This window comes from Sinohyriopsis cumingii, chromosome 17 (genome assembly GCF_028554795.1).
Source record: "Sinohyriopsis cumingii isolate HCF-2022 chromosome 17, ASM2855479v2, whole genome shotgun sequence".
NCBI lineage: Eukaryota > Metazoa > Mollusca > Bivalvia > Unionida > Unionidae > Sinohyriopsis > Sinohyriopsis cumingii.
Window position 1 is genome coordinate 32,975,998 of NC_142977.1, and position 25,319 is coordinate 33,001,316.

Below are 25,319 nucleotides of genomic sequence, written 5' to 3' on the forward strand. Positions count from 1 at the left end.
ACAGCGATGGAAGTCAGAACTGCACAAAGCGTACAAAGCGAGCCAGGCGTGACGCAAAGATGGCTGCCGGCTATGGCAGTAATTCCCGCTCCAGCACTGAGAGCCATTAAAGCCATAGGTTTAAAACAGGCCTCTAATTGGAGCTTAAGAGCTGGAGCTAAACGAACCACACTATAACTTGTTTGGGACACCAGTATTGAGGGAGGAAACTTAACCGGAGAGAAGGACGACTTATGTTTCTCCAAACGGAAAAAACGTAGTAATAGGACACGTGGACAGAGAAGGAAACTGAACCTGAACAAGGAGACTAGCCACTCTGTCCCGCCTTTTACGTTACCTGACGAACAGCAAGGTCACCTACACCCGATAAGGACGCTCTTAACGACTGGTACTACTACTACCTCAACTGTAGCTACCCAAACAAGTAATATACAGCAGGAAAAGAAGGAAGTAGCGACGCAAAAGAAAATTGCCACAAGAGACGATGCTACAATAACCGAAGCTGAGACAGAAAATCTCTCAGCTCATGAAATAGTGGAAGAAGAGGAAATAGAGGAAGACGAAACGTACGAAAAGAATTTGCCACCGTTCCAGTTTGAAACAGAGGCAGTGGACTATGAGCTAGGGCAAACTCAGAATCACCCGCAAAAAGCCAATAACGTTATATGCTCCGTAAAGTACATGGCTTGGCGGTCATTCAGAAGGAAGAGAACACCCACTCCAAACCAATGGCGGTTCGCACAAAGGATACTATCAAAGTACTACCGCTTCGCCTACGACTACGTCCCACTAACCTTCCTTCTGGAATTTTCCAACGCTCTAGTAGAAAGATTTGGGTTAGAGGCATAACCCCCGGAGAGTATTGAGGAGGAACAAACACCAGCTGAAGCTTGGAAGTATGACAACGACCGGAGAACCTTCGACCTGCAAAATAAAGCCCTTTTTAGGGCTACAAAATTGCCTCCTTTTTTTAGGGTACCTATTTGGCTTGGTAACCCTCCATGATCAAACTTATTCACAACTAATCCGATCCATTGGACCACCGCAACAAATTTTAAACCTTTTATGACCTAACAGTGACTAAACTTGTATATGTCGCTTAGACATATAGCTAAACAGGACTATTAGGGCAAATTCTGGTACACTAAGTACTAGTATTAGATAGATCAGTTAGGAAATAGGAAAATTATTAGACTTGTATGGTTTAAACTAATTGCACAGTGGCTAACACAATACTGGTATTTTTTATTGTCCATTAGTTAAACTGGACTCGATTTGAACCAAGTACTGGCTGGAGTTTTGGGGTGTACATGACGTCCATGGCTGGCTTGCCGAGTGCCTCTCCCTCCATTACCACGCTCGGACATCATACACGTGGTAAGATGTGGAACGATTTCCACTTGCCACAAGCCCAGGTGTCCTAATGTGACGTCATTGCTACAACCAATGGTAGCGGGCGTTACATACTGCTTGGCTTGACACCTGGGGCATTTCAATGCATCTAAACCTTCTAGTAACTTGAGCTGTGTGGTACTATTCCCTCACATGTAACAGCCATTCAGTCAGGTTGTTACGGACTAATTAGTCCTACAGCCTGAAGGCTTAATTAAATAGTACTCTCTGGGTACATTAAAGCCTGGGGGATGTGGCTCTAATTCCTTCCCCCAGGAGTAATTAAATAGGTGTCGATAACACCATTAAACAGTGGTAAATGTCCCTAGTGGACGCACACCACTTTAATTCTAGAAAAGAAGAAGAAGAAGAAGTGTGGTGTGAATTCTAGCTTGTGAGATGTTTTCCTTCAGGTCCGTTTTTCACATATATACTGTTATGTATATCTGAATCCACTTTTTTAAATGTAATTTAATTGTATGTAAGTTTTATCATCTTTTTATTTTAATTACATGTCAATGTAATGTAATTTTGTTTACTAGAAATGTGATATTTTCCAGAAAATTCAGTTTGACCTGAATCTTTTCATAATACCTAATAAAAGAAACACTGTTGCTAGTTTTGACTTATTTCCTGGTCTTGATTGAGAATCAAGCAAACAGCTTCTTTTTTTAATTCATTTTTAATGTATGAATTATCATGGTGAAATTGAGACTGTACTGGACTACGTGCCATTAGACTTGTAGATACCTTCTAAATCATTATAGAATGTGATCACGTGACCCTCATCCAGGAATCTGTTTTGCGTCTCAAGTTACTGTATAACCGATGTCTACAGAGAAATTAATTAGTTGGGCTTTACACTGGAAAGTGTTTATCTGTGACCATTTTGGATATATAGTTTAATATTTACTCACATTGTTTGGATTCTAAAAGATTAAGTCTTTTTCATGGTAATATTTGAGTGCTCATACAGAATTCTTGGACAAAAAACATATCTTTACATTTTATTCGGAAATTCAAACACCGGAATATTGTTTGTAAATCAACAAAGAACTGTAGATACAACAGCAAAGTACTGACTATAGTGTACATCATCGCCTTCCATTTTGGATTTTTTCGTCGGGACTTGAACTCAAATTGTATTAGACTATTTCTTTACTAGGAATTCTAAAATTAAATTCGTGGATTATTCTTAGATTATTTTTGGATTTGATTCTTAAAACCGTACGTTCTTATTTGTTTCATTTTTACATTTTTTTCCAGGGAAATAAATTATTTGTTAAATTTGTCAAAGCTTGCTCTTTTCACTCTTTCTTTTGTTACTGTTTAATAGAGCCTTAACACGTAATATAAGAATACAAAGGCGCGTTTGCCAGTCAGCCTATACACCAGAAGTGCATGTTAAAAGATACGGTACCTGGGCGTCGTAGGGTGTGTTGTCCTATTCCCACATGAAGACTAAGTAGGTAGCACGCTCCGCGTGCATTAAGATGTCAGGTGGCAGCACTTGCTTACTTATGACACGACAAGAAATTAATTAGCCAACTCTGTTGGCATTTATCTTTCGTTCAAGCTTGAATGGGAGAACACGAAATAAACATACTTACGAACGAATCTGGCTACCATAGTCGAGCAGACAACAAGACGAAAACATTGAGATTACGACGGGAAGAATCAGTGAAACTCTAGTGTACCTAGCGTATGTGAAGCATCTCTTTGTTGCAATTGTAGATCCTGACCCACAATGGTACCAAAGTGCAGTAATACATTTGAACATTGCGAGTAGGCTAGTCTTCTACACAGTTGGAAATGCAATGGAAAAGGATAAAAAGAAATGGGAGAAAGAAAAATTGACATAAATCACCTGCTCGGCGAGGACACAGACTCAGCAGAGAATAAGGGTCCCCCAGACTGAAAACTGAGATATAAAACTTCACCAGCAGCAATAGTAACAACAACATCCTCAGATACGATACAGCAGTACCAGCATCCACAAACTCAGTGTAGAGCGCTGAGGGAAACAACCTTCAGAGTCCCTCAAACGAAGGATTGGGTCTCTAAGCAACACAGGCTCCCTCAGCTCTTCCCACCTTCATCAATCCACAGGGTGGAGATCGATGGAGCAGACGGTGTGTAGGTGGTGTTCGACCTAGGAAGTGAGGGCACTAACTAGGTCCATTAGAGAAAAACGACACCTTTCAGAGCCATCACATCTCTTCAAAAGAGATACTAATAGTTTTTCCACAGTCTATCCCACATAAAACCCTTTCCCTTATAGTAGTGTGTCTATAAAAACGTCCTACGCTTGTGTGTGTTAGTGTGTGTTTTATGAATTTGATGTATGGATGTCTTTGTCTTTGTCTTCAATAACAAAAAAGAAATTCCTTTATCAGAATTTGTTTATATGGAGTAAAATGTGTTTGAATGCAATACAGTTGAGCGATTGTTTCTTTTAGGTCCTACCAATGTTCCTGTTCTATACATTGGTCTTCTATGTAGTGTGAATTGCATTTTATGTAAGTGGTATTTTCCATCAGGTCCTTTCTTTGGGTACATCTTATCTGCCCTCACAGACAAGACAAGAAGAAACCATGCACACAAAAAACACCAAAGCCGAAAAAGTGGATGAAGCTGTTGATTTGATGGTGTGCTAAGAGCAACTACTAGAAGAAGAAGAGGTTTAGTGGCATACCCTAAGCCAGGTTACACTGGAAGTGGCCGCACTTCAAACTACCAAGAACCCGATTAAGGAAGTGATAACAGAGGAAACTGAGACGATTAAAGTTACCCAAAAGGAGAAAAAAAGAGGAAGCGGACAGCCAAAAGACGGAAAGGAACATTCTTCAAACAATGCATATTGGATGAAGTTCCAGGAGAATTTTTGAGCATTGGGCATCCAGATTCTCGATTGACAATATAAACACTTTTGATCCAATACAAACTTTTAACCCCCCTAGTCTCGGCCCTATGTTAAACCTATGGACAAAGAATTTCCATTACATGTCTATAGTGCGTCTACTGAGGTAAACTCTAACAATGTTGCTCTATCATCCCCCAGATGAGGTCAGCCACTTGTAACACTGTTGCCGCTTGACCCCCAAGTGTCGCTCCCATGTTAAACCTACAAACACATATTGCCTATATCATATGATATGACCCCATACCGTCGGCCACATGTAAGTCTATGGGGCTCATGTTAGACCCCGTTATTACGTCAAGTACGCGACACAGTTTAGTAAAGCACAAAATACATCGAAGTTGAATATAATGCAATACAATACAATACAATACAATACAATACAATACAATGCAATGCAATGCAATACAATACAATACAATACTTCATCAATGACATGACTAACTGCGTTGGTATGAAGCATAACTGAATGTGATGGTTTTGATATCAACGATCAGAGTAAGTTTGCACCAAACTGCTTTATTGAGTGTGGAGCAGGAAGAACAATTCGGTGCCCGATATCTCCAAGATAAAGTAGTTGCATTAGTCAGTCGCCAAAGATACTTTATTTACAAACTTCTTCAAGACTACTATCGTTGCATGAATTATCTGAAACGAGACACATTAATCATAAATAAATAGAATCATCAAGGAGATAGATGCACGCATTGATGTATTCCTATCTGGAATGTTATCGTGATGGTTGTCTAGGGTAAACTTGATTGGTTACCCGATGAGTAGATTGCTCCACTTAAACAGGCTGAACTGAAGCCACGACACATACAGCTGGAATGAGGGCGATATGTTTGGTTGTCATTTTGGGGTGTCTGAGTGACACAATATTTGGAGCAGACCTCACGTTGACGCCAAATGCCTACGGTACTGAAGTAGTAGAGGCCGTCATTAACCTCATCAGAGAGAATTGCATTTTTGCGGAGGATAAACGTTATCTACGGCGTCTGGCTTACGTTGAATCACACGACGGGACGGACCCCAAAACATACAGAAGTGGATATCACGGCGGGATATGGCAGGTTAGCTTGAGAGTTCTCTCTCTCTCTCTCTCACGCCAGCATCTTAAAAAAGTTCAGAGTATTACCACTTTTATTATTATTATTATTATTATTATTATTAATTGCTCAAAACCAGCCACATTAGGTTACCACATTAATGAAGGTTTAAATTTATAAAGCTATCTATGTATCTCAATTATTTCTCGTACGATCGAATGATATCAAGAGGATCATTTTTAAATTAGTTTTTGAAGATTTTTACAACAAAATTTATCCGGTCATTTTTATCTGAAACTTATCATTTTGGTAACAAACACGAATCAAGTTCGAGTCAATTACAATTACTTAAGTATGCATGCTTTAAAATAAATAATGATAACGACACATTTCTCGAATGTTAGTAAATATTCTTTTCAATAGCGATTTCTGACAGCAATGCGATAGTGGCAAAAATAAAGCATACGTTTTGGGTTTTCTTCCATACATAGTCCTGCTTCCAGTTTGCTTCCGTTCCCAGCAAACAAGTAGTTCCAAAGCTTACTCTACATTTCCAAGAGTAATTATTGACCCTATGCATTGTTATATTGTAAAGGTTATCGCTGAGATATAGAGTAATTTAGGTGGCTTCATTCAAACTTTGAAATTTCGGAAATAACAGAAATCTGGATTTTTATGATCAAGAGCTGTCTTCAGAGCAAAGTAGTTGGGGATGTATTCTCAAAGCCAATGTCAGAGATCGTAATTACGTACATTTAGTTGCTGCCTGGTAAGTAAGGGGTTGTTGTCTCAAATAGTGAAATGAAAGTTAGCATAACAAAAGGTTACTGGATTGACAGTTCCAATTTCCAATATTCTCTCCTTGGACTTGGTAAAAATAGTTGCATGAATTATATATACAGTATAGATATACTAGATTATGCTATACTATACTATACTATACTATACTATACTATACTATACTATGATATGCTGTACTATACTATACCTAAAAAACTTTTCAGTTACTTCTTTACCCCATGTAATGTGATATATATGCCGGTCCGTTTCTTTATACAGATCACGCATTACACGCAGAAAGTTGTATATCGCTAAATTGATTCTCCTCCCAAAAGGATCAATAAAACATACTTTGATTTAAGGAAGGACCTCGTGCCATTTTATTTACCTCAGCATATACTATTAATATGGTTACAAGTCGGTCAATAAACAGTCATTAGGCCCTAGTCATCTTGCAATATTTGTTAATTATCGCATACCACAACCAGAAGCGTAGCAATAAATTCTGCCCCGACCCTCCGCAAAACTTAATTATGGGTCCGTCTTGAATAAAAATGTTCGTATGTCTGATGGGAATGGTGCTATGGCCCCCATCTCGCAGCTGCGAGCGTCACTTGGGCGGTTAGCATCAATGGTAGCTATCTCTTTTGCACATCTTTTTGTTTTAAAACGAACAAGGTATGCATGAAAACTACCCATCTCTATTACATGAAACACGGTAGCACAGGTCTTGTTAGTAGTTCCAACGTTTTCTGAAGAATGCATATAAAGAATATATTAGTGTGCATAAGTACCCTCAGCTATGGTCAGTTTGAAGAGTATTTGTGAGTTATCACAAACTGAATTTTCTTCAGGTGGATGAGACTAAATTCATCGAAACGCAGAACAATCCTGCCCTCCAAGCGAAGTATGATATCATTCGGAATGTCTTCCGCATCGAGTGGTCAAGCGTGACATGGTACGACCTTCGCAAGCCATTGTATTCTGGCCTCGCTTCAGCTCTATACACAATTTTGAAGAGCGGAATAGTCGGAATGGATTGGCGGATTGAGGAGCAAGCTACCTTTTGGCAGAATTACTATCATTCCGGTGGCAGGGCCACTAACTTTACAATTGAAGCAGGTGTCTTAGATGAAGGTAATGGATTAAGTGGGGGGGGGGGGGGGTTAACATATGAAATCATATATAATTTTAACATTTTTGTATAAATTACACATTAAAAACAAATAATGACTTACTTAAGTCTAATAACACTTTTACGAAGGCTCGAAGCATCCAATATATATTTCAGTCATTTACTACACTAGTTTGCAATTCTTTTGAATACAGATATGAATTTTGTCATGTGGTAAAATATCGTACCGTTCTCGTCCATTAAAATGAATTCTGAAACGTCGGGAACTGGCAAAAGCACGAAACGACAGAATTGTGTAGGATGTCTTGGGTATTACAACTTTAACCTATCTAAGAACATCACCTCACCTGTAATTTCACGTATATAATACAATATGGACCTATAAAATACAGGTTTATAGACGAGTAAATGAAAAATAAAATTTCAATAGTTATGTGCATTTAATGTTTTGGCGCACTCATACAAATTTACATGCTTGCATCCCAGCTGTAATGTCTTTTCTTGTCTTTTTATCTGGTACAAAATAAAGTGTATTCCGTTTTTGTTCTAACGTACTAATTATTTCGAGGAAATTATGTAGAATAAACTACGTTTACATCTTTTATTTCAATAACATGTTGTCCTTTATTTCGAAGTATCAGCAGCTTTACTCTTCCCTAAGTCAATAGGTGAGTTCAAGGTCATAAGTATATAATAACTTCCATTTTATTGATCATTGTAGATGTGGCAGGACTTCATTAGTATCATCATCATCAAGCTCCTTGAAGTTTAGTCATCCTGAATGTATGACCAATTATCATTCTTGATTAAATAAATGGCGTGTTTTGAATTTGTTTCCTGCGAAATGTACGATATTTGTTATAGTCGTATCTGTATCTACCATATATATATATATATATATATATATATATATATATATATATATATATATATATATATATATATATATATATATATATATATATATATATATGTATATATATATATATATATATATATATATATATATATATATGTATGTATGTAACAAATAGCAAGCAAACAAAATCAATTAGATCTTCTAAGATTCATACTTCAGACAAAGTCATAAAAATATATTATCTTATTTATTGCAACAATGGCGCTGATTACACCTGATATTGGTTTTAAAGAAGTTCCATTAATTGCAATCTGTTTTGTGCTTTCTCTGTCCCAGTGTGTTATCCACTCCCGGCAGATCTAACGAATTCTACTTTTGTTATTTTTTATTAAGATCAGGTGTACCAACATGTGGATATAATGGAAACTATGCATCCATGTACAGACTGATACACTTGCTGCACATAACAAAACCAGTTTTCAAGAGAAAAAGAGACTGCACAGTGTTTTGGTGTAACGAGATAATAAAAAAAAAAAATGTATGTTTGATAATTAAAGGAAATTGCAAAATAAGTGGGAATTATTAGCACTCTTAGCGTCATTCATGTAAAGATGTCTACCATAATATTAAGAAGTAATCAAATGACCGGAAAATATTTTTTTTTTTAAATGGCAACGATGAATGGTGATTAAATTACATTTCTTCTGGAAACTTCTTTAAGCTCTTTGTAAATATCCTCAAGACGAAATGTGTGCTCGGCAATTCAGAGAAAACATAAAAATGAAGGGAAATAAAGTCGAATCAGTCATAACAATCATTCCATCGAATCAGTCAAAACAATCATTCCATAACAGTACAATATACACACAGACACACACATACACAGTGTATTGACCATTTCCAATTGATGTACGTGCAGTATCAACCTAAATGCACTCACTGGACAGTGAACTATATGGCATTTCAGGTGGAGTTAGGTCTGAGCTACTGTGTGGTGTCGGCCTAATTATATCCCACTACACAGTGAACTATACCGGATTTACACAAGGAGTCAGGCTTGAGCTACCGTGTTCTTAAAAGATGTAATTGGTTTACAATCCGTGACGTTACCACCTGCATTAATCGATGACATTACCACCTGCAGTAAGCCTTTTATTGAAGCAGAGGTAATTCACAAACTGACTAGTTAGAATCCACCCTGAAAATAGAGCTAAGTTACAGTTTCTTTTGGTGAAAGAAAACTAGCTAGAGACAGGGGATTTCACTATCATAGTTCAATGAACTACAATCAAAGGCACCCTCCACTAGTATATGTATGGTCAATATGCATGCGTATTGTATATTTAAATGGTATAGACGTTCAAAGAGTCGCTTATTGTATTCTTTCAGGCTGTCATGCAAATCAAGCAATTGACCTTGTATTTCTCGTGGATAGTTCATCAAGTCTCACTGAACTAGATTTCTTACGAGCTAAAGAGTTTATGAAGGATGTTGTACAAGGATTCGACATTTCCCCGTATCAAACTCATGTGGGTGCGGTCCTTTATTCGACTCAGGTCAGTGTAGAGTTTCAGCTGAATCAGTACTACGACAGGCAAGCTGTAATAAACGCTATTGGTAACATGGGATATACCCCGGGTTCAACAGCTACTGCTAAAGCCATTCAAGTCGCCATGGAACAAGTGTTTGACCCCAGATATGGGTCAAGGCCGAACGTAGTCAAGGTGTTGCTGGTAATAACAGACGGGGTCTCGGATGACCCTGTTGGCACGGTGTACTACGCCAATATGGCGCACAGCGGGAGAATAAATGTGTTCTCTGTGGGAGTAGGGTCATTAGCGAAGGTCTCGGAATTAAATACACTTGCTTCTAATCCCACTTGTACTCACGTCTATAAAGCAACCGGATATGACGAAATCAGATTTTTGACAGATGAGATAAAGAGGGCTACTTGCATTGGTAAGTTATTTTTTAAAAATGTTTTTGTATCGCTGACTTAATTATTCCCGTAATTTTTAAAGTTATATTCTCCATCCGTACGTGATTGTACGTGTGTATGTGTTGATAACTGTCGCGTTATTCAAGCCATCAATTTCAAGAGTGATAGGAAAACATCAGACTGGGACTAGGACTGGTCTGTAGAAGTGCAAAACTGTTTTAGAATTGTGTCCTCTGCCTCATATACGTCACTAGAGCAATATGCGCGGTTTTACGTAAAGTTAAATTAACCCCCAAGTTACTTGTTTTAAGGTTCTAACCAATGAGTGCATATTATGTGTGTGGTTTGGATTTTTAACGTAGCTTTAACAATTTTTCAGTCATATCGCCACGATATCTGCAGTGTGACAGTTGATAGTGATGTCTACTACTGGGGCATCATGCCGCAGACATGTAGCATGATGTCCCACCCAGTCACATTATCCTGTCACCAGGCCGACCAGTCCTAACACTAACCTCTTAATGCTGAGCGCCAAGTTAGTACCATTTTTGTTAAGTCTTTGGTATGACTCGGCCGAGGATCGAACCCACGATCTCCCACATCCGAGGCGGATGCTCTAACCACTAGGCCACCGGAGCGGTTGAGTGCATATTAAACTCATTATATATACATATATTTGGTTACAGTTTCGAATTACAATACCTTAATATGTGAAAACCGTGGGTATTAGATTTGGTTTGCCGTCTTAGTGACCGAAAGTTCTTAATAGAATATATATCTATCTGTCGGTTTCTATGTATGTATGTATGTGTTTCATTTTAATTGCTGTAACTGAATAAGAATAGTATGCGCGTTATAATACTATGCATGGTAAATGCAGATTAAATATAGAATACTTTATTTTATGTATATGATAAATATGAGACAGTATTCTCAGACATGTTAGTTTGACCTTTGTTTATTTCCTTTTAAGAAACGTTCTCTTCACTGTGACATATGGATAAAACAAATATCTAATTGATCTAATTGTTTCTTTTCTGGCATTGATTTATTTCAGTCTGAAAATTTGCTCATTTTCAGCGCCGTTATATATCAACAGCACATATAGTTGTTCGATAGAAAAATGTCCACCATTGGCCTACATCACCCCACCAGGCGGGGTAACTTTTATGGTAAGAGTTCATTCCTCAAATCATTTATCGTATGTTAATCTCGTCTTGTTTCATAATATGCCTAATATTGTTTTATATCTCTTATGTTTGATATCACATCATGACGTCGAGATGCTCAGATGTAACATCCTTTGCATCCGAAGCTTCTTAAACTCATTTCACGGCATTGTTATGTGGTTCGTGTTTCAATCAAACGAAAACGTTGACTTTCTTCCGTGATTAAAAAATATCCTTGAAAAAAGAACTTGTATTCAACCAGTTCTATAAAAAACACATACCTCTGTGGTGTTACATACATTCATTATGTCCAAAATTGGTTTTACATGTAACAAAGTTTTTGGGTTCATTTATCGCCGGTGCAGGTCAAGATGTCAACATGGGGCGTCACCATTCCACAAAAGGCTCTGATATTTCCATGTCGTAGATATCGTAAGAAATTGTTACCTCAGCTGCTTATGCGACGTTATGCTTTCACCATGAATATAAACCAAAGTTTAATTATAGTAGTATATATAACCAACAGGATTGCACCAGTAGGAAAACGTATCGTGTAGGTTGTGCAGACGTAGTTTGTTTGTTTGTTTTTTTTTTTGTTGTTGTTTTTGGAGGAGGGGTGGGGGTTCCTTAAAAGACAGCTTGCAATATGTAAGCGGTTGTTTTACAACAATAACAGCAAAAAATGTTGGATATAAAAGATCTTTTGCAGTAATTCTTTTTTGTGTTGGATGTTTGGAAGTCATAAGAAAAAAAGAAAATAATATTGAATAATTATATTCTGAATTTTCAGACCAACATTACTTGCGGAGGAATGAATGTGTACACTGCTTTTAATAACCCCTATCCTGGAGAGGCACATTATCAAGTCCAGCAGCATACAACTGGGGGTGATACTGCGGTGTTTTTCATGAACACTAACACTACAAAGACACTCTACATGAACATGAAAGATTCCCAGCTGAAAATCACACCAAACGGAAGTTCTGGATGCATAGCAACAATAACTCCGTTACCAGGCTACCATATGGGTCACGGTAAGTTTACATGTCTCAAGTGAGCTTTATCTTCCTACGACTGTGGAACAAATCGTTAGAGATAAACTTGCATGTTTCCCCTTTGTATAATCTGAATGCGGTAACAGGCGCGGAAACATTGTTTATTTGCGTCCGTTCGTCCTATACCCGTTTCAGTATGAATACACAAAGACCGTTTCTAGTAGAGTCGTAAAATTTTACATCCATTTTGGGATTTATATGCAGGTGACATTCACACATGTATAATTTTGCATCTCTGTCGTCTGATTGATGGAATTACTTGACTGAGTTTTATTTAATTTCATTATTTGACTGTTATTTATCATCTTTAATTCTTAAATTAACGAAAAGCTCTAATTACCAAGTAGGTTGTATATACGCAAAGGAAATATATACATCAATGAATACAAAGAAAGAAAATTCTTATTTTATTTTTTTCATGAATTTCCTATAATATGCAATCTATCTTACACGTCTTGTACTTAAGGAAATGTTTTTGCGTGGAAATGGTTTTAATTTTTATACTCGGTGCCCAGTAAGAAATTAAATATGTTCCTGAGATTAAAAGACTTTTTTCTCCTTTTTCTCCCTTTTCTTTTAGCTCTGAAATGTTATGAAGATGGCAAGGAGGTTATCTGTCCCTCATGTAATGGTGAGTCAACGGTATCCGAATGACGCTGGTGCATCAGTCGGAGTATTATAACCCAAACCATGAGGATCCAAGCCACCGTGGCTCGTTTATACTCGTGACCAAAAAGATGCGAGTTCGATTCCCACTATCAGATAAGACTGTGTTGTTTCAATATGCACGGCACTTTACTCTTATTATACGGCAATATATAACCTTGAATGTATTGCTGTATCGTAAAACAACGTACCAAATTAATCAATATTAGCAACGGGCAGCTCCAGTAACTGAAGATGTTTTGCCACAGTTGATCCGATATCGATACCGTCAGCGCAGTAGTGTGAGCACTGTTCTGAGCTCTGATTTTAATGTTGGTGGGAAATATTAAATTAGGCACAAAATTAAAAATAGTTAAGTAGGTGATGTTCACTGAGAAGTGAAGCTCGATTATGATGATAAATAACTAGAAAGAACATGATTTTATAGTTGACAACTGTTCAGTTGTTTATTTACATGAAAAGATATACATCCGCATCATTTTGTTTCCGGTCAGATGAAAGGTTGATCGAATAAGTATGAGTACTTTCAATTCAGTTTAATAACCGCAGATTTTATGTACATATTTTTACTTTGTAAGTCTATCGATTTTTCTGTTCAAAACAAATCCTGTCATTGATATTATTTTACATTTTCTTCATTTTTTTTCAGCGTTCATCTTATACCTAGGAATTAATACGCTTGCGTATTTTTTTTTCTCTAAAATACACAACAATATTTCATCCTCGCATTCGGAAATACACATTTGTCATCCAAATTTAAGCTTGAAGACATTTACATGAACGGTAGTGACTCTATTTTTATGACTTGGACGCAGAAGAAAGCAAAGTTCTAAAGATCTCTAACGATTAAATCCATGATTTGAGTGTGTATTGCCCGATTTTGTAAACAAGCTCTTTTATGTTAAAAAATGTGCAAAGCAAAACGTAAATTACCATCCCTGGCACAAAATAGTGTTCCTCCAGTTGATACCCGGAAAAATCTAAAAGACCAAAGTACAGAATATGGTACATCTGCATAAACGAAGAATTCGCTCACAAATCACTGCAGTGAAACGTTTGAGAGTTCTGACTCACTTTTGAAAGCAAAACAAAGAAAGTCGGAGGTTCGCCATAATTCGACATGCTATAAAGCGTTTACAATCCAAACAGCCAATATGGCGAACTTGTCTCTGTGATACTGTGTATCCATCATTGATGATGTACACTACACGCCCCTGTTGATAACATAGACCGAAACAATTTTCTGGTACTTTTGATTCATTGACAATAATTGTTTAAAGGTCTCACAATTTATTATTATTATTATTATTATTATTGTTTATGTACAATCTGCAAAAGAAAATAAATGATATATATTCTCTAGTAAGAAAAGATGTTGCCTGTGATTTAGATATTTACATAGATTTTTTTGTTATGTACAAAGAATACGTACTGTAAAATGCAAGCAAAAAAATCCTTTAAACAAAACAGACCAACTGCTGTCGAATGTATCAGCTTGTATATATCATCACGTTATTATCTTGATTACTACTAATATCAACGATTTTCTATGAAACTGAAATGTTTGATGTCTGAGCTAAACAAAAATCATACATAAAAGGCAACTATATCAACTTAACTAGAAGGTTCAGTAAAAAGAAAAAAAGAAAATTAAATATTTTACATCATTTGATGATTTAAATGATGATATCAATCACGTGAGCTTATATTTTCAAAGAATATTTTGTTTCTTTTCAATTTTTAATTACATATTTATTAATACTTTGAACTGATAGTTTATAAATATATTTTCTGATGCCAATCTTTAAAATTATTGTTATGCTTCGTATACCAGCATTTAAAGCTGTTATTTCTTCGTTGCTGTTATAAACAGTGCACAGGTTCTATTAATGCAGTCATTCTCTTTAAACTATTACCTTACAAACAACATCGGACTGTTCATAGTCGAGGAAAATAAACGCCATCAAATCCCGATAATACATTCCCTACATCTCTTTATATGAAAATTACAGGCCAATGGTACCGATTACATAAACGTTATCGACAAATGATTATTTTATTTCTTTCATAAACGTTGAATCTGAAAATAGAAGATATATCCCAAGTGCAGCTCAGTTTTAACATGCAAACGCAACTATACAGCTATTTATTTTATAAAAATATGTTGTTATTATAAAGTAATATAGAATAAAGAAAAGAGGTTATCGTATTTCCCCTGAGGCAGTTATTTACCGGAGAATATTAATAAAAACATTGATCCCCCGTTGGCGCATATTTTTATTGATTACTTCTTCCTCCGTTATTTATCATTCTATGTCGTATGATCATCAACCTTGTATTCCTATTTTAATTAATCTTTTCTTCTTTTTTTTTTTTTTTTTTTTGTCCAGAGAGCTGGAACTTCCCCAACCCATGCACACCTGAGAACATACGTGCAGGCCTCACGAGGTTTCCACATCCGTACGACAAGAATAAGTTTCTCATGTGCGACTTGTCGGGGAAGCTGTACATCGTGATCTGCCCTCCAGGGGAGGTAAGTAAAAGCTTTGAGGGGCCAATGTCATATTCTGAAACCTTTCCTGAATTTAAAAAATCAACAAATCAACTGATAAATGTTGCAATATAAAGAAAGCAAACATTATAAAAAAAATTAATTCAACTAAAATACAAACAAAGTTAATTCGAATATGTCAAACGGACAAGTTCGCATTTCATATAATACCAGAATGTTCTGGCTGTTCAATTCGTTAGGTTTTCTTCATATTATCTTGATTCTTAAACATTCTAGGAACATAAGAACATTCTTACTTTATCATACTCATGTCGGTAGGCATATCATTTTTTTTATCGAATCATTGAATATGTTGCTTTCGTATCTTGCAGACAACAAATAATTCGTTTATTTATTTATGAATAGATCGATATTCGTTTTGAAGATCTAAATGTCATTTTTGTAATTAAGATTAATTATAGTACTTATTAAATCAAAAGCGTGTCACAGTGAATAAATAATGGAATCTGAATGATCTCGTCTTTCACCCTTATGTTATAAGTGTAGTTGTGGACTGGTTCGAAAGTTTGACTATTTATCCCGTCTTTTGCAAACCGAAACCTTCGAGGTTAAATGTTATATCCGTCATTCTGTGCAAACTTTAAAGTAGAGTAATTTGAGTTCTCTTCTTTAAGAAAAGATTACAATTTTAAAATGGTTTGTCAGCTGGAAAGGATGCTAATGAAAAACGATGGAGTGATTTTTCTCTTTGAATTGTGGCTTGCTGTAGTATATGATTACAAACTGCTTCGACCGAGATGTGAAAAATGTTAAACTATACTTCAAAATGGCGGACCTGCTGATCATAAGTGCATTACCTTATGACAAGATAAGATCGCATCATACAGTTCATTTAAATTGTATGTTCTTTCATCTGCTAATTGTACATGAGATTATTTTTATTATTTGGTTATTTTTATTATTTTATTGAATTTAGAAAAGTCATGGTTGACTGATACTATAACAAAGGAAATTAAAACCAGTCGAGTTGCCAAAATAAGATTTTTTTCTCTGGGCTTTACGAATTTCATCAGCCATTACTAATTACTTTCCTTTGTGACATTTTTTATTGATTAAAAAAAAACTTTAGAGCAACGCACTATATGTAGTAACATAAACCCAAAGTTCTCGTAGAATTGGCCCTGTGAACAAGAATTAACAATTAACGTAAAATTAGTGCGATGAACATTTTTTCAAAACATTTTTGCAAAGCATGTCGTAACGAGACTCTTATAATTGTTTTTCGCAATTCCTCCTGCGTCAATCACTTAATTTCATTAGGATAACTCTTCTTTCCACACGCTTTCTATAGCTCATAAATAGAAAGGTAGGACTGATGCGTTCATGTGAGAATGCAAAAAATCTAACGTGAAATTAAACATTCACCAACAAATAGAAAGGGTAATTTGCTTTTCAGAGTTGATGAGTCTAGGTAGCACTGTTTTAAAACAGACCTCACCCACTTCGTGCATGTAGAATTTGTATCTAGCGCAAATATATACATGCTATTACATGTCAATGTGAGCAATTAAGTCAAGGTTATGCCATACAAGGTCAAAGTAAGGGAGAAAACTTTAAACGATTATATGGTACCTAAATAAAACGTAATTACATTTCACAAGATAAAAATGACGTGATGCCTGTCGTAGTAACGGTGGAGTCAGTGTTATACTTGTTTTGTGATCTCATTCAAGAGCTGTAAATGCTATTGACAGAACCGCCATGTTTGTTCATCATATTTAAATATTACATTTTGCCGTTTTAAAGGTGTTCCTGTCTGACTGTAATCAGTGTGTTGGGAATGGATCTCTAGTCAGTGCTGAATGCATTATTCAGTCTTCCACTAACCCGTGCACAGAAGAGAACATACTCCTAAGTAAGAATATTTACATGAATACATAAATGCTTGATACAACAAGAAACAAAAATGTCATTTCAATTATTTATTAAAATATATATTGACGTAGCAATGAGCATATATATATATATATATATATATATATATATATATATATATATATATATATATATATATATATATATATATAAAGAAGAGAAAACAGAGAGAGATAGAAACTACACATGTTATAGCGCCAGCATTTGTCCACCGACAAAATTAGCTTTGTAGTAAGGTTGTCGGTATAAAGGGTTCTGACTTAATGATGATTACGAGCAAGGCTAGACAATATAGGAAGGTAGATGTGTATTATACATTTAAAAAAAATAAAAGAGCATCTAAGAAAAAAGGTTTAATAAAATAAGACCAGTTTATTCAAAAGTTAAAAATTGAAAATTGTAGAAACGTTTATCCCTTGCAATTTAATTGTTCCTAATGAGATTATAAGACGCAGCTTTAAGCCTATTGCAGACGTCCATGTAACTCCACTTCAAATTAAAAAATATCGCAGACTTTTTGTGTCGTCATGAGTAAAGCAGTTTTTTTTAAATGATGTCAGAATTCTGGATCTCAAATTAAAGCTTTGAATCATTTGAAATATTGTAATTAAATGTTTAAACCTTTATTTGACACAAGTCTTCTTATGATAGAGTATTAGGTTTTGCAGGGAATTTCCGGTGATTTCAAGATTTACACATATCAAATGTTTCAACAGCATGAAGGCGGAATCAGTTAGTATTTGAAAGACATATCAAGGTGCTCTAAGAATATATTAATGCCCGCTGGACTAAAGTGGTTTTAAAAAGAAGACAATTAGTATAGAAAATTACATTTATGTCCAAATTTTAGGCTTGCTAATTGCGGAATGTTTGTGATATTATAAAGTTTACAGTATGAAATAAATTATGGGCACTTTCTTGGCGATAAGCGAATGTATGATGTACAATGTATGCCGCTATGTCGAGTGCAGTATACATAAATAAATGACAGAGAAGCAATACATAACAGCTTAAAGCTCGTATATAGTGATAGATAAATAAAAATAATTTCATTTAGAAAATACATTTTCTCTCACTGATTCCAAACAAGTATTCTAACATTTCAAATCATAAATTCTGCCTATCACTCAACTTCTTGTATTCTATTTACTTGAAATCTAAAAGATAAACATTATGCCTCAATCTATCACATTTGCTCTATGTTCGCATCTTTCGAATTTCTGTATATTCCTGTGAAAATATTCAAACTATCTCTACTCACTCCAACCCTCTCCAGTTGTCTCTATTTTTTTTTTACAGACAGGTTGTTCTTCCCATACCCGGGAGACGTGCACAAGTTTATCCATTGTGACGTGTGGGGAAAGGCTTGGGAGCGAGATTGCCCCAGTGGAGAGGAATGGGATCAGACAGATCTTACTTGCATCGTCCCCTCTGGCTACGAAATATGTCGCCATCACAAGTCCACGGACTCGTACCTGTACCCACACCCATGTAATAGCCATCTCTACATCCAGTGTGACCCGTTTGGCGAATCTTGGGAAAGGCCGTGTCAGTCAAATTTAGTCTTCTACGAATTGGGACAAACTTGTGTACTGCCTGGATCGTATCCGGGAGCCGAATCCCGGAACACGTGCGGTACAGGGTACACGACTTACCAACCCGCTCAAACACAGAGCCCGTTCATAAACTCTGCAACCATCAACCCCGGTTACATAAACACAGTCCATGGCGGATACACAGTATCCACGAACCCCTACGATCCTCCATGCACTGTGGAAAACATACGGATTAACAGCTTATTTTTCCCATACATAGGAAGTCGGCATCAATACATCCACTGCGACGCCGCTGGATATGCACACCTGCAATCCTGCTCAGAAAACGACTTCTACGATCCTGTTAGTCACACCTGCGTTGATGGACCTGTGGTTGGATAAATACTTCATCACGTGACTTAACTACATGTCCAATAACAAACAAGATAAATGACATGACTTACTGTTATCTTCATACATTCATGTTTAAAATCCAACTCAATAAATCAATAGAATCTTTTTAAGTTTTCAGTCTTTTTGACATGAAAACCATGCAGAATAGTTGCTGAATTTGTTTTGTTTCAAAATTACGGCTTCTAATGTCCCATTATAACGCATTTTGTTTTTTCAAAATAGAAAACCCAGTTACTGTGTTGTTCATTTTCTGTTTGACCTTTGCCCAAAATCTGTCATCATTCATTTTCTCTAAAGAAGACAGAAAATGTACAAAAATGTTATTGTTGATCGAATCATTTCATACATTAACATCATTAAAGTTATTCATTTGCAATTGAATCTTTGAACTTTTTTGTTCGAGTGACACATTTCATATCGCTACTCAAGTCTGGTCCCAGTGGGTTATAAATTGTACCCCCAGTGGGTTATAAATTGTACCCCCAGTGGGTTATAAATTGTACCCCCAGTGGGTTATAAATTGTACCCCACATCAGGTCTTCGAAATTATTTACCTTGCACGACTACTATCAAGCTGAAGATTATTTAATCCATTCAGTTCAATAAATTTCAAATCGAAGCTAGTTCCGTCTGCGCAAACTCTTTTCATTTGTAAAAATGTAGTCGTCAACGGCGAGTACAATGTTAAAGACATAAAATCTGTTTAGTTGATAGAGCAGCCATATGCCCATTGTAAAGTACATCCTGTAACGCAGACGATCGCACATGTAAACGTAAAAGTTGGTACATTTCATTTGTATTGTATACAACGTGTAATATATTCACCGCTATAACCAGCAAAAATTAAAATGAAGGGTTCGAAACGACAGATAGAGACTGGCCTTCACTGAAGATGCACTTCATGGCAACGTTAATATCGTCCCAGACCGATCGATGTCGAATTACGTTTGATAACAATGTAATGCATTAGCAGAAACTTAACAAAACTAACCAGATTATTTCAACAATATCCCTGGAGGATTACCGAAAATGTGGAAACTAAGGTGTAATAATAATAATAATAATAATAAAAGCTCATAATAATATTAATAAAAGCTCATAACATATCGCAAGAATTTAGTAATTAAAAACAATTTTTTTTATTCGTTTAAATTTTATTGTCTTTCTGCTTTCAAGAGACGTTATAAAGTCAGAATTCGTTAATGTTTTGTAGTTTTTGTACAAAACTTGTATCTCACTCTTCCTCATAGACATAGAAAACAGTTGCTTAGATCAATGGCTCCGGTCCTATCTACATGTAGCAAATGTTACATCAAAGGGTTGACCCGGAAAAAAAATGGAGGAACCAAAGTGTTTACGTCGCCATAAAGAGAAACACTAGCTCATTTCGATGGCCAAGACTAGAGAAAGGATTATGATCTGAAACGGAATTAATAGCGGCATGGCAACAAATGCAACGTCTTCATGTGAATGCGCATGGATATTTCAACTCCATTCCAGCAACCGCGTGTTTTCACATGTTCTGTGATTTCTTTCACTGTCATCATCACCATTTTTTATATTAAAGCCACTCAAAATACCTTATAACCTGAGTGAGACTCCTGCTAGAACTGAACACGCTTACTCATTTGCTCGTCATCACTAAAAGCAAACACTTTCTAGTTGTGAGTTTGTTTCTGTCAATAAACTATCGCCCACGATGTTCCTTCTTCTTCCTTAAATTTTACGATATTTCCCTGTGATTGCACATATGTGATTATTTTTAAATTTCATCTCTCCACTAAAAATATACCCTTCGAATGTGAATAGAGCAACCACTGCGACCTTTACTGCTGTGACAAAATTTATGTAATATTGTATCGGTCAAGGATTAATGCTCTTCCGAACCCTTTTATGAGACGAAAGGAATAGCATCCAGACCCAGTCAGCAAAAAAAAAAAACACTTTAAAATGCACTCTTTTGTCACGCAGTTTAGACTAACAACCTGCTCTAAAACTATCACCCGGGCTCCAATCACAGTTATTTGTTATATATAGTCTCCATATTTGTTTCTCAGCACTGAACTTTCCCTTGTGCCCAGTGTAATAAATCATGTGATAAATCTAAGTATCTTCAAAGATGAACTCACGGTGAAGTTGTTGTCATGACATAGGTACTCCGGCATTTGTTGAGAGGCTGGACTGTAAACAAAGCAACGTGTATTGGGTCAGATATGTCACTTCCGGATCAGCATCAGTGCCTCATTACACACTATGCATTGTCGTCAAATTACACACAGATGACTAAGCCATAATGCTAATATTTAAATAATAAATAACTATCTTTAAATAAACACCAGGAATGCCAAAATCAAACTCTTTTATCCCCACCAAAATGAGAGAGGAAAAATGTTATAGAAAAAGAATGGAACTAAATTCGACGCTACTGACCTGGAAGTAATAACCGTGACCTATCACGGTTAGACATTTTTACTTTAACGAAACAAGCTTTTATCTGTGACAAAATAAATGTGTTTGAAATACTGCCGCATACGTATAATGAATACGATAGTTGCGTGATTTGTTTCTGACACCATTGTATTAGAAGCACAAGGAAGTTCAAAATGAGTTTCAATTAATTGTCATGAATATTTAAGAATTGAACTTTACAACATTTGTTCTTTTGCAACATGTCTCCAATCCTTTATCATAAACATCGATGGTTTTTCTTACCAGTATGAAGTAATTAAACCAGGGCTCTGGAATCTGTTAGCATCTGAATACGCTAGTTAGGGGTAGTAACTAATGCAGTGATATCATTCAGGTACTGAAGAGTTGGTGGAGTTCTTTGATATCAGTGCTTCACACCTTTTCCGTCTTATATCAGAGAGAGAGAGAGAGAGAGAGAGAGAGAGAGAGAGAGAGAGAGAGAGAAAGGAGGAGGTGTAGGAGGAGGATAATAATTGCACTTTTAAATGCAGTTATTTTAATTTAAACCATGAACGGGTTCACTTTTTAAAACCACATAACAAAGAGGTCAGATTCCAGACTGATGATAATCTACCACGTTTCGGTGCTGCAAGAAGAATAGATACAGAAGTTCCTGCTCGTGGTGGCAGTGACGAAGCTGATAAAAGGGGGTCACCAGTCAATGGTGGCACTAGATAATTGCACACTTGTGTCTGCTAGAATTATATGGTCATCATCCAAAGCTAAACTGGACCTGATAGAGACAGAAGTGAATCCGAGTGATGGGACCCATATGATTTGCATGAACAAAAGATGCTGAAATGTGGAACGATATCATCAGTCGCGTTGGCAATCAAGACAACAAATGTGAGGTGCATGATTTCCAAACTGCTAGTGGAAGAATATGGGGACTTGCTTGTAAACATAAAATGATGTGCAACAAATGTAGTTTTAATTCACCAGATTATAAGTTGTCTGAGAAAGTAAGATCAAATAAGGCCGGGCCAAATCCTGCTGCTTTACATATGATGTTTCAAGCTCTACTATGTGATACACCAATTGGAAACACCAGGGCTAGATACCTACTTGCAGCCACTGACATTCCACCACCTATCTGAACATCTATGAAAAGGGCCTCCAACATTGTAGGCAAAGCAACGGTGAAGGTCAATGAAATGGATATGACAGATAATATGAAACTAGTCAGACCAGTTAATGTTATGCGTGGTTTGTGTAGAATCTTGATTATACGTTGTATAAAACAACAGAGAAAAAAAATGTGTTAGACTATAGCATGGCTCAAAGGTGAGTTTTTTATGTACAATGTCCCGGAGGTCATGTTGGCTGCACAGCAAATCTGTTACCAGTGGCACCACATTCAGAGTATGCAATGGCATGATAAATATGTATTAAGTTCGTGCTGAAAGAAATTCTCATTGCACATACAACAGGACATGGAGATGCTAAGGCTTCTGTTGGTTTTGAGGATGATTGCAACATTCTATATCCAGTTTGGGAAGTGGAGCAACGGTCCGAATCAACTCCGTTTCTTAGTTCCCAGTTCAGTATTTAGTGAAAATATGATTCCAGGAATATAAACAAGACAAGGACAAAAGCCGAAACAGAAGGTTCTCATTCAAGATGTTAAAGCCTGATGTAGTTTGATCTTCAAGCGAATGATGGATAATACTGTTGATGATGTTTGAAAAATGAAATGTCAACACCCTCCCGTATTTGATGTCACTCTGCTTATGCTATCATTATTCTAAGGCTATGGGGGGGGGGGGGAGGAAGAACTAGCAGTTGGTGGATGCTATTATTATTCCTGATCCTCATCATGTGACTTGTCCAGGCATGGCAGAACATGATAACAATTTCTTGCTAGAAATGCTGAAAATAAAACTTTCTGGTGATATTGTACAAAGAAAGCGACTTAAGAAAAACGTACACAAAAGGGGAGAGGCTGTGAACAGACCAATCCCGTTTTCGTTAACCTAAAAATGTTATCGACTGAAGAAACCTTTAATCAAGAGTGCATTCGATAATACACATACTCAATAACATACTAGGATGGTCACTGATAACAGAAGTGAAATACTAGGGAAGTATAATTTCACTAAGGACTCTAAGACCACTGGAGCAAATCAAAAAACAAATTGTACTTACCATCGGTCGTATCAGAAGTGTTCAGAAACCTGGACACGTATATTGGCAAGACGGTGCAATGTGATACGTTGGGACGTTATATGTAGTTTAATACATGAAGGGCATGGGCATTAGAGTTCATCCTTACGTTGATTAAAACAAAGGAAACGAAGGTGTTCATTCTTGTGGGCTTGACATGTAATTTGGCGGAGACATTGAAAAGCGTTTTCTGCAAATGATATAGGATTAGGTCTGCCTTCTAGCCGTCGTGTAGTATCAAGGGAAGTAACTCACCTAGATACATGACAAGGTTGCTCGTTTTATTATGCATTCAAAGGACTATATGTCTTTGCATAGCGGCATAAATAAATCTGGATGTAAGGGATTCACCACTGTGGTCGGTGAGTGAGTACTGGAAGCGATAAGGAAAGGAGTCATGGTCGTTTCGTGATACTTCTCAAACTTGTTCATCATATTTTATCTCAAAGCGCACAGCTGGTCGTACGTCGGTACATTTGACATAAAATAATATGGGAAAAAGTTTGCTAAGATAAAATTCAAACGAATCATTGTTAGCTAACGGTTTAAAAGATCATTTTAACTTGTTATAATCTGAAACTCTGAACATCTTTAAGAGCAGGTTAAACTGCATTTTGAACAAATACTAAAACTCCCATGTAGTTAGCATGGTAACTTTAATGCATTATAGTTCTACCGAGACTTTGTGCTCAAGTTAGTAGTCCTAAGTATGTAACACATAAGCGATTGAACGCACGTATGCTATGTTTGGTTGAACTTTGCGACGGATCTGATCTCTCTCTCTCTCTCTCTCTCAGAGAAGGCGTTTACGTTTCAGAGTCGGTTGTTCGACTCAGAAAATCCCATGCAGAACAGTTGGTTTCCGCTTGATGCAATTGTTTTTTTTTACCCATTTAGAAACATCCATTTGGTTGAATGATTACACTGAAACAAAAAGCTTGTATGTCATAATGCCAATCTAACGAAGCAAATACTTGTTTGAAATGGTCTTTCCGAAAATCCGTCACATGAAACAAATATAAACTTTAGTGTTTGGGATCCTATGACTAATAATACCATGACCAATAGTCTTTAGCATTAGTAGTCCTTTTGACAAAGGTTCTTATGATTCAAAGTCTATATTACCACATGACTATGACCAAACTCCCTATGACCAGTAGTCCCATCACCATATGTATAAGTCTAATTAACCAATCATTGTCTTCTCGCCAATGTGATTCAACATGACCATACAAGCTGTTGGAATAAGCCAAACTGTCTCTCTCATACACGATCAATAAAACGAGAAATTTCATTTTAGTTTGGAGATATTAGTAGTGTTTTGTTG

At 36.3% G+C, this 25,319-nt stretch overlaps 1 protein-coding gene across 1 annotated transcript; it reads left to right on the top strand.

Moving 5' to 3' along the window:
- Positions 1-5,092: 5,092 nt before the first annotated feature.
- LOC149778383 (uncharacterized) lies at positions 5,093-19,736 on the top strand. The gene is made up of 9 exons (XM_089939204.1): positions 5,093-5,385; positions 6,996-7,278; positions 9,525-10,094; positions 11,155-11,246; positions 12,034-12,277; positions 12,879-12,929; positions 15,355-15,497; positions 17,283-17,391; positions 18,711-19,736. Exons 1-9 carry the CDS (start codon positions 5,143-5,145, stop codon positions 19,346-19,348), a joined length of 2,373 nt encoding a protein of 790 aa, XP_089795330.1. The 5' UTR covers positions 5,093-5,142; the 3' UTR covers positions 19,349-19,736.
- The last annotated feature ends 5,583 nt before the right edge of the window (positions 19,737-25,319 follow it).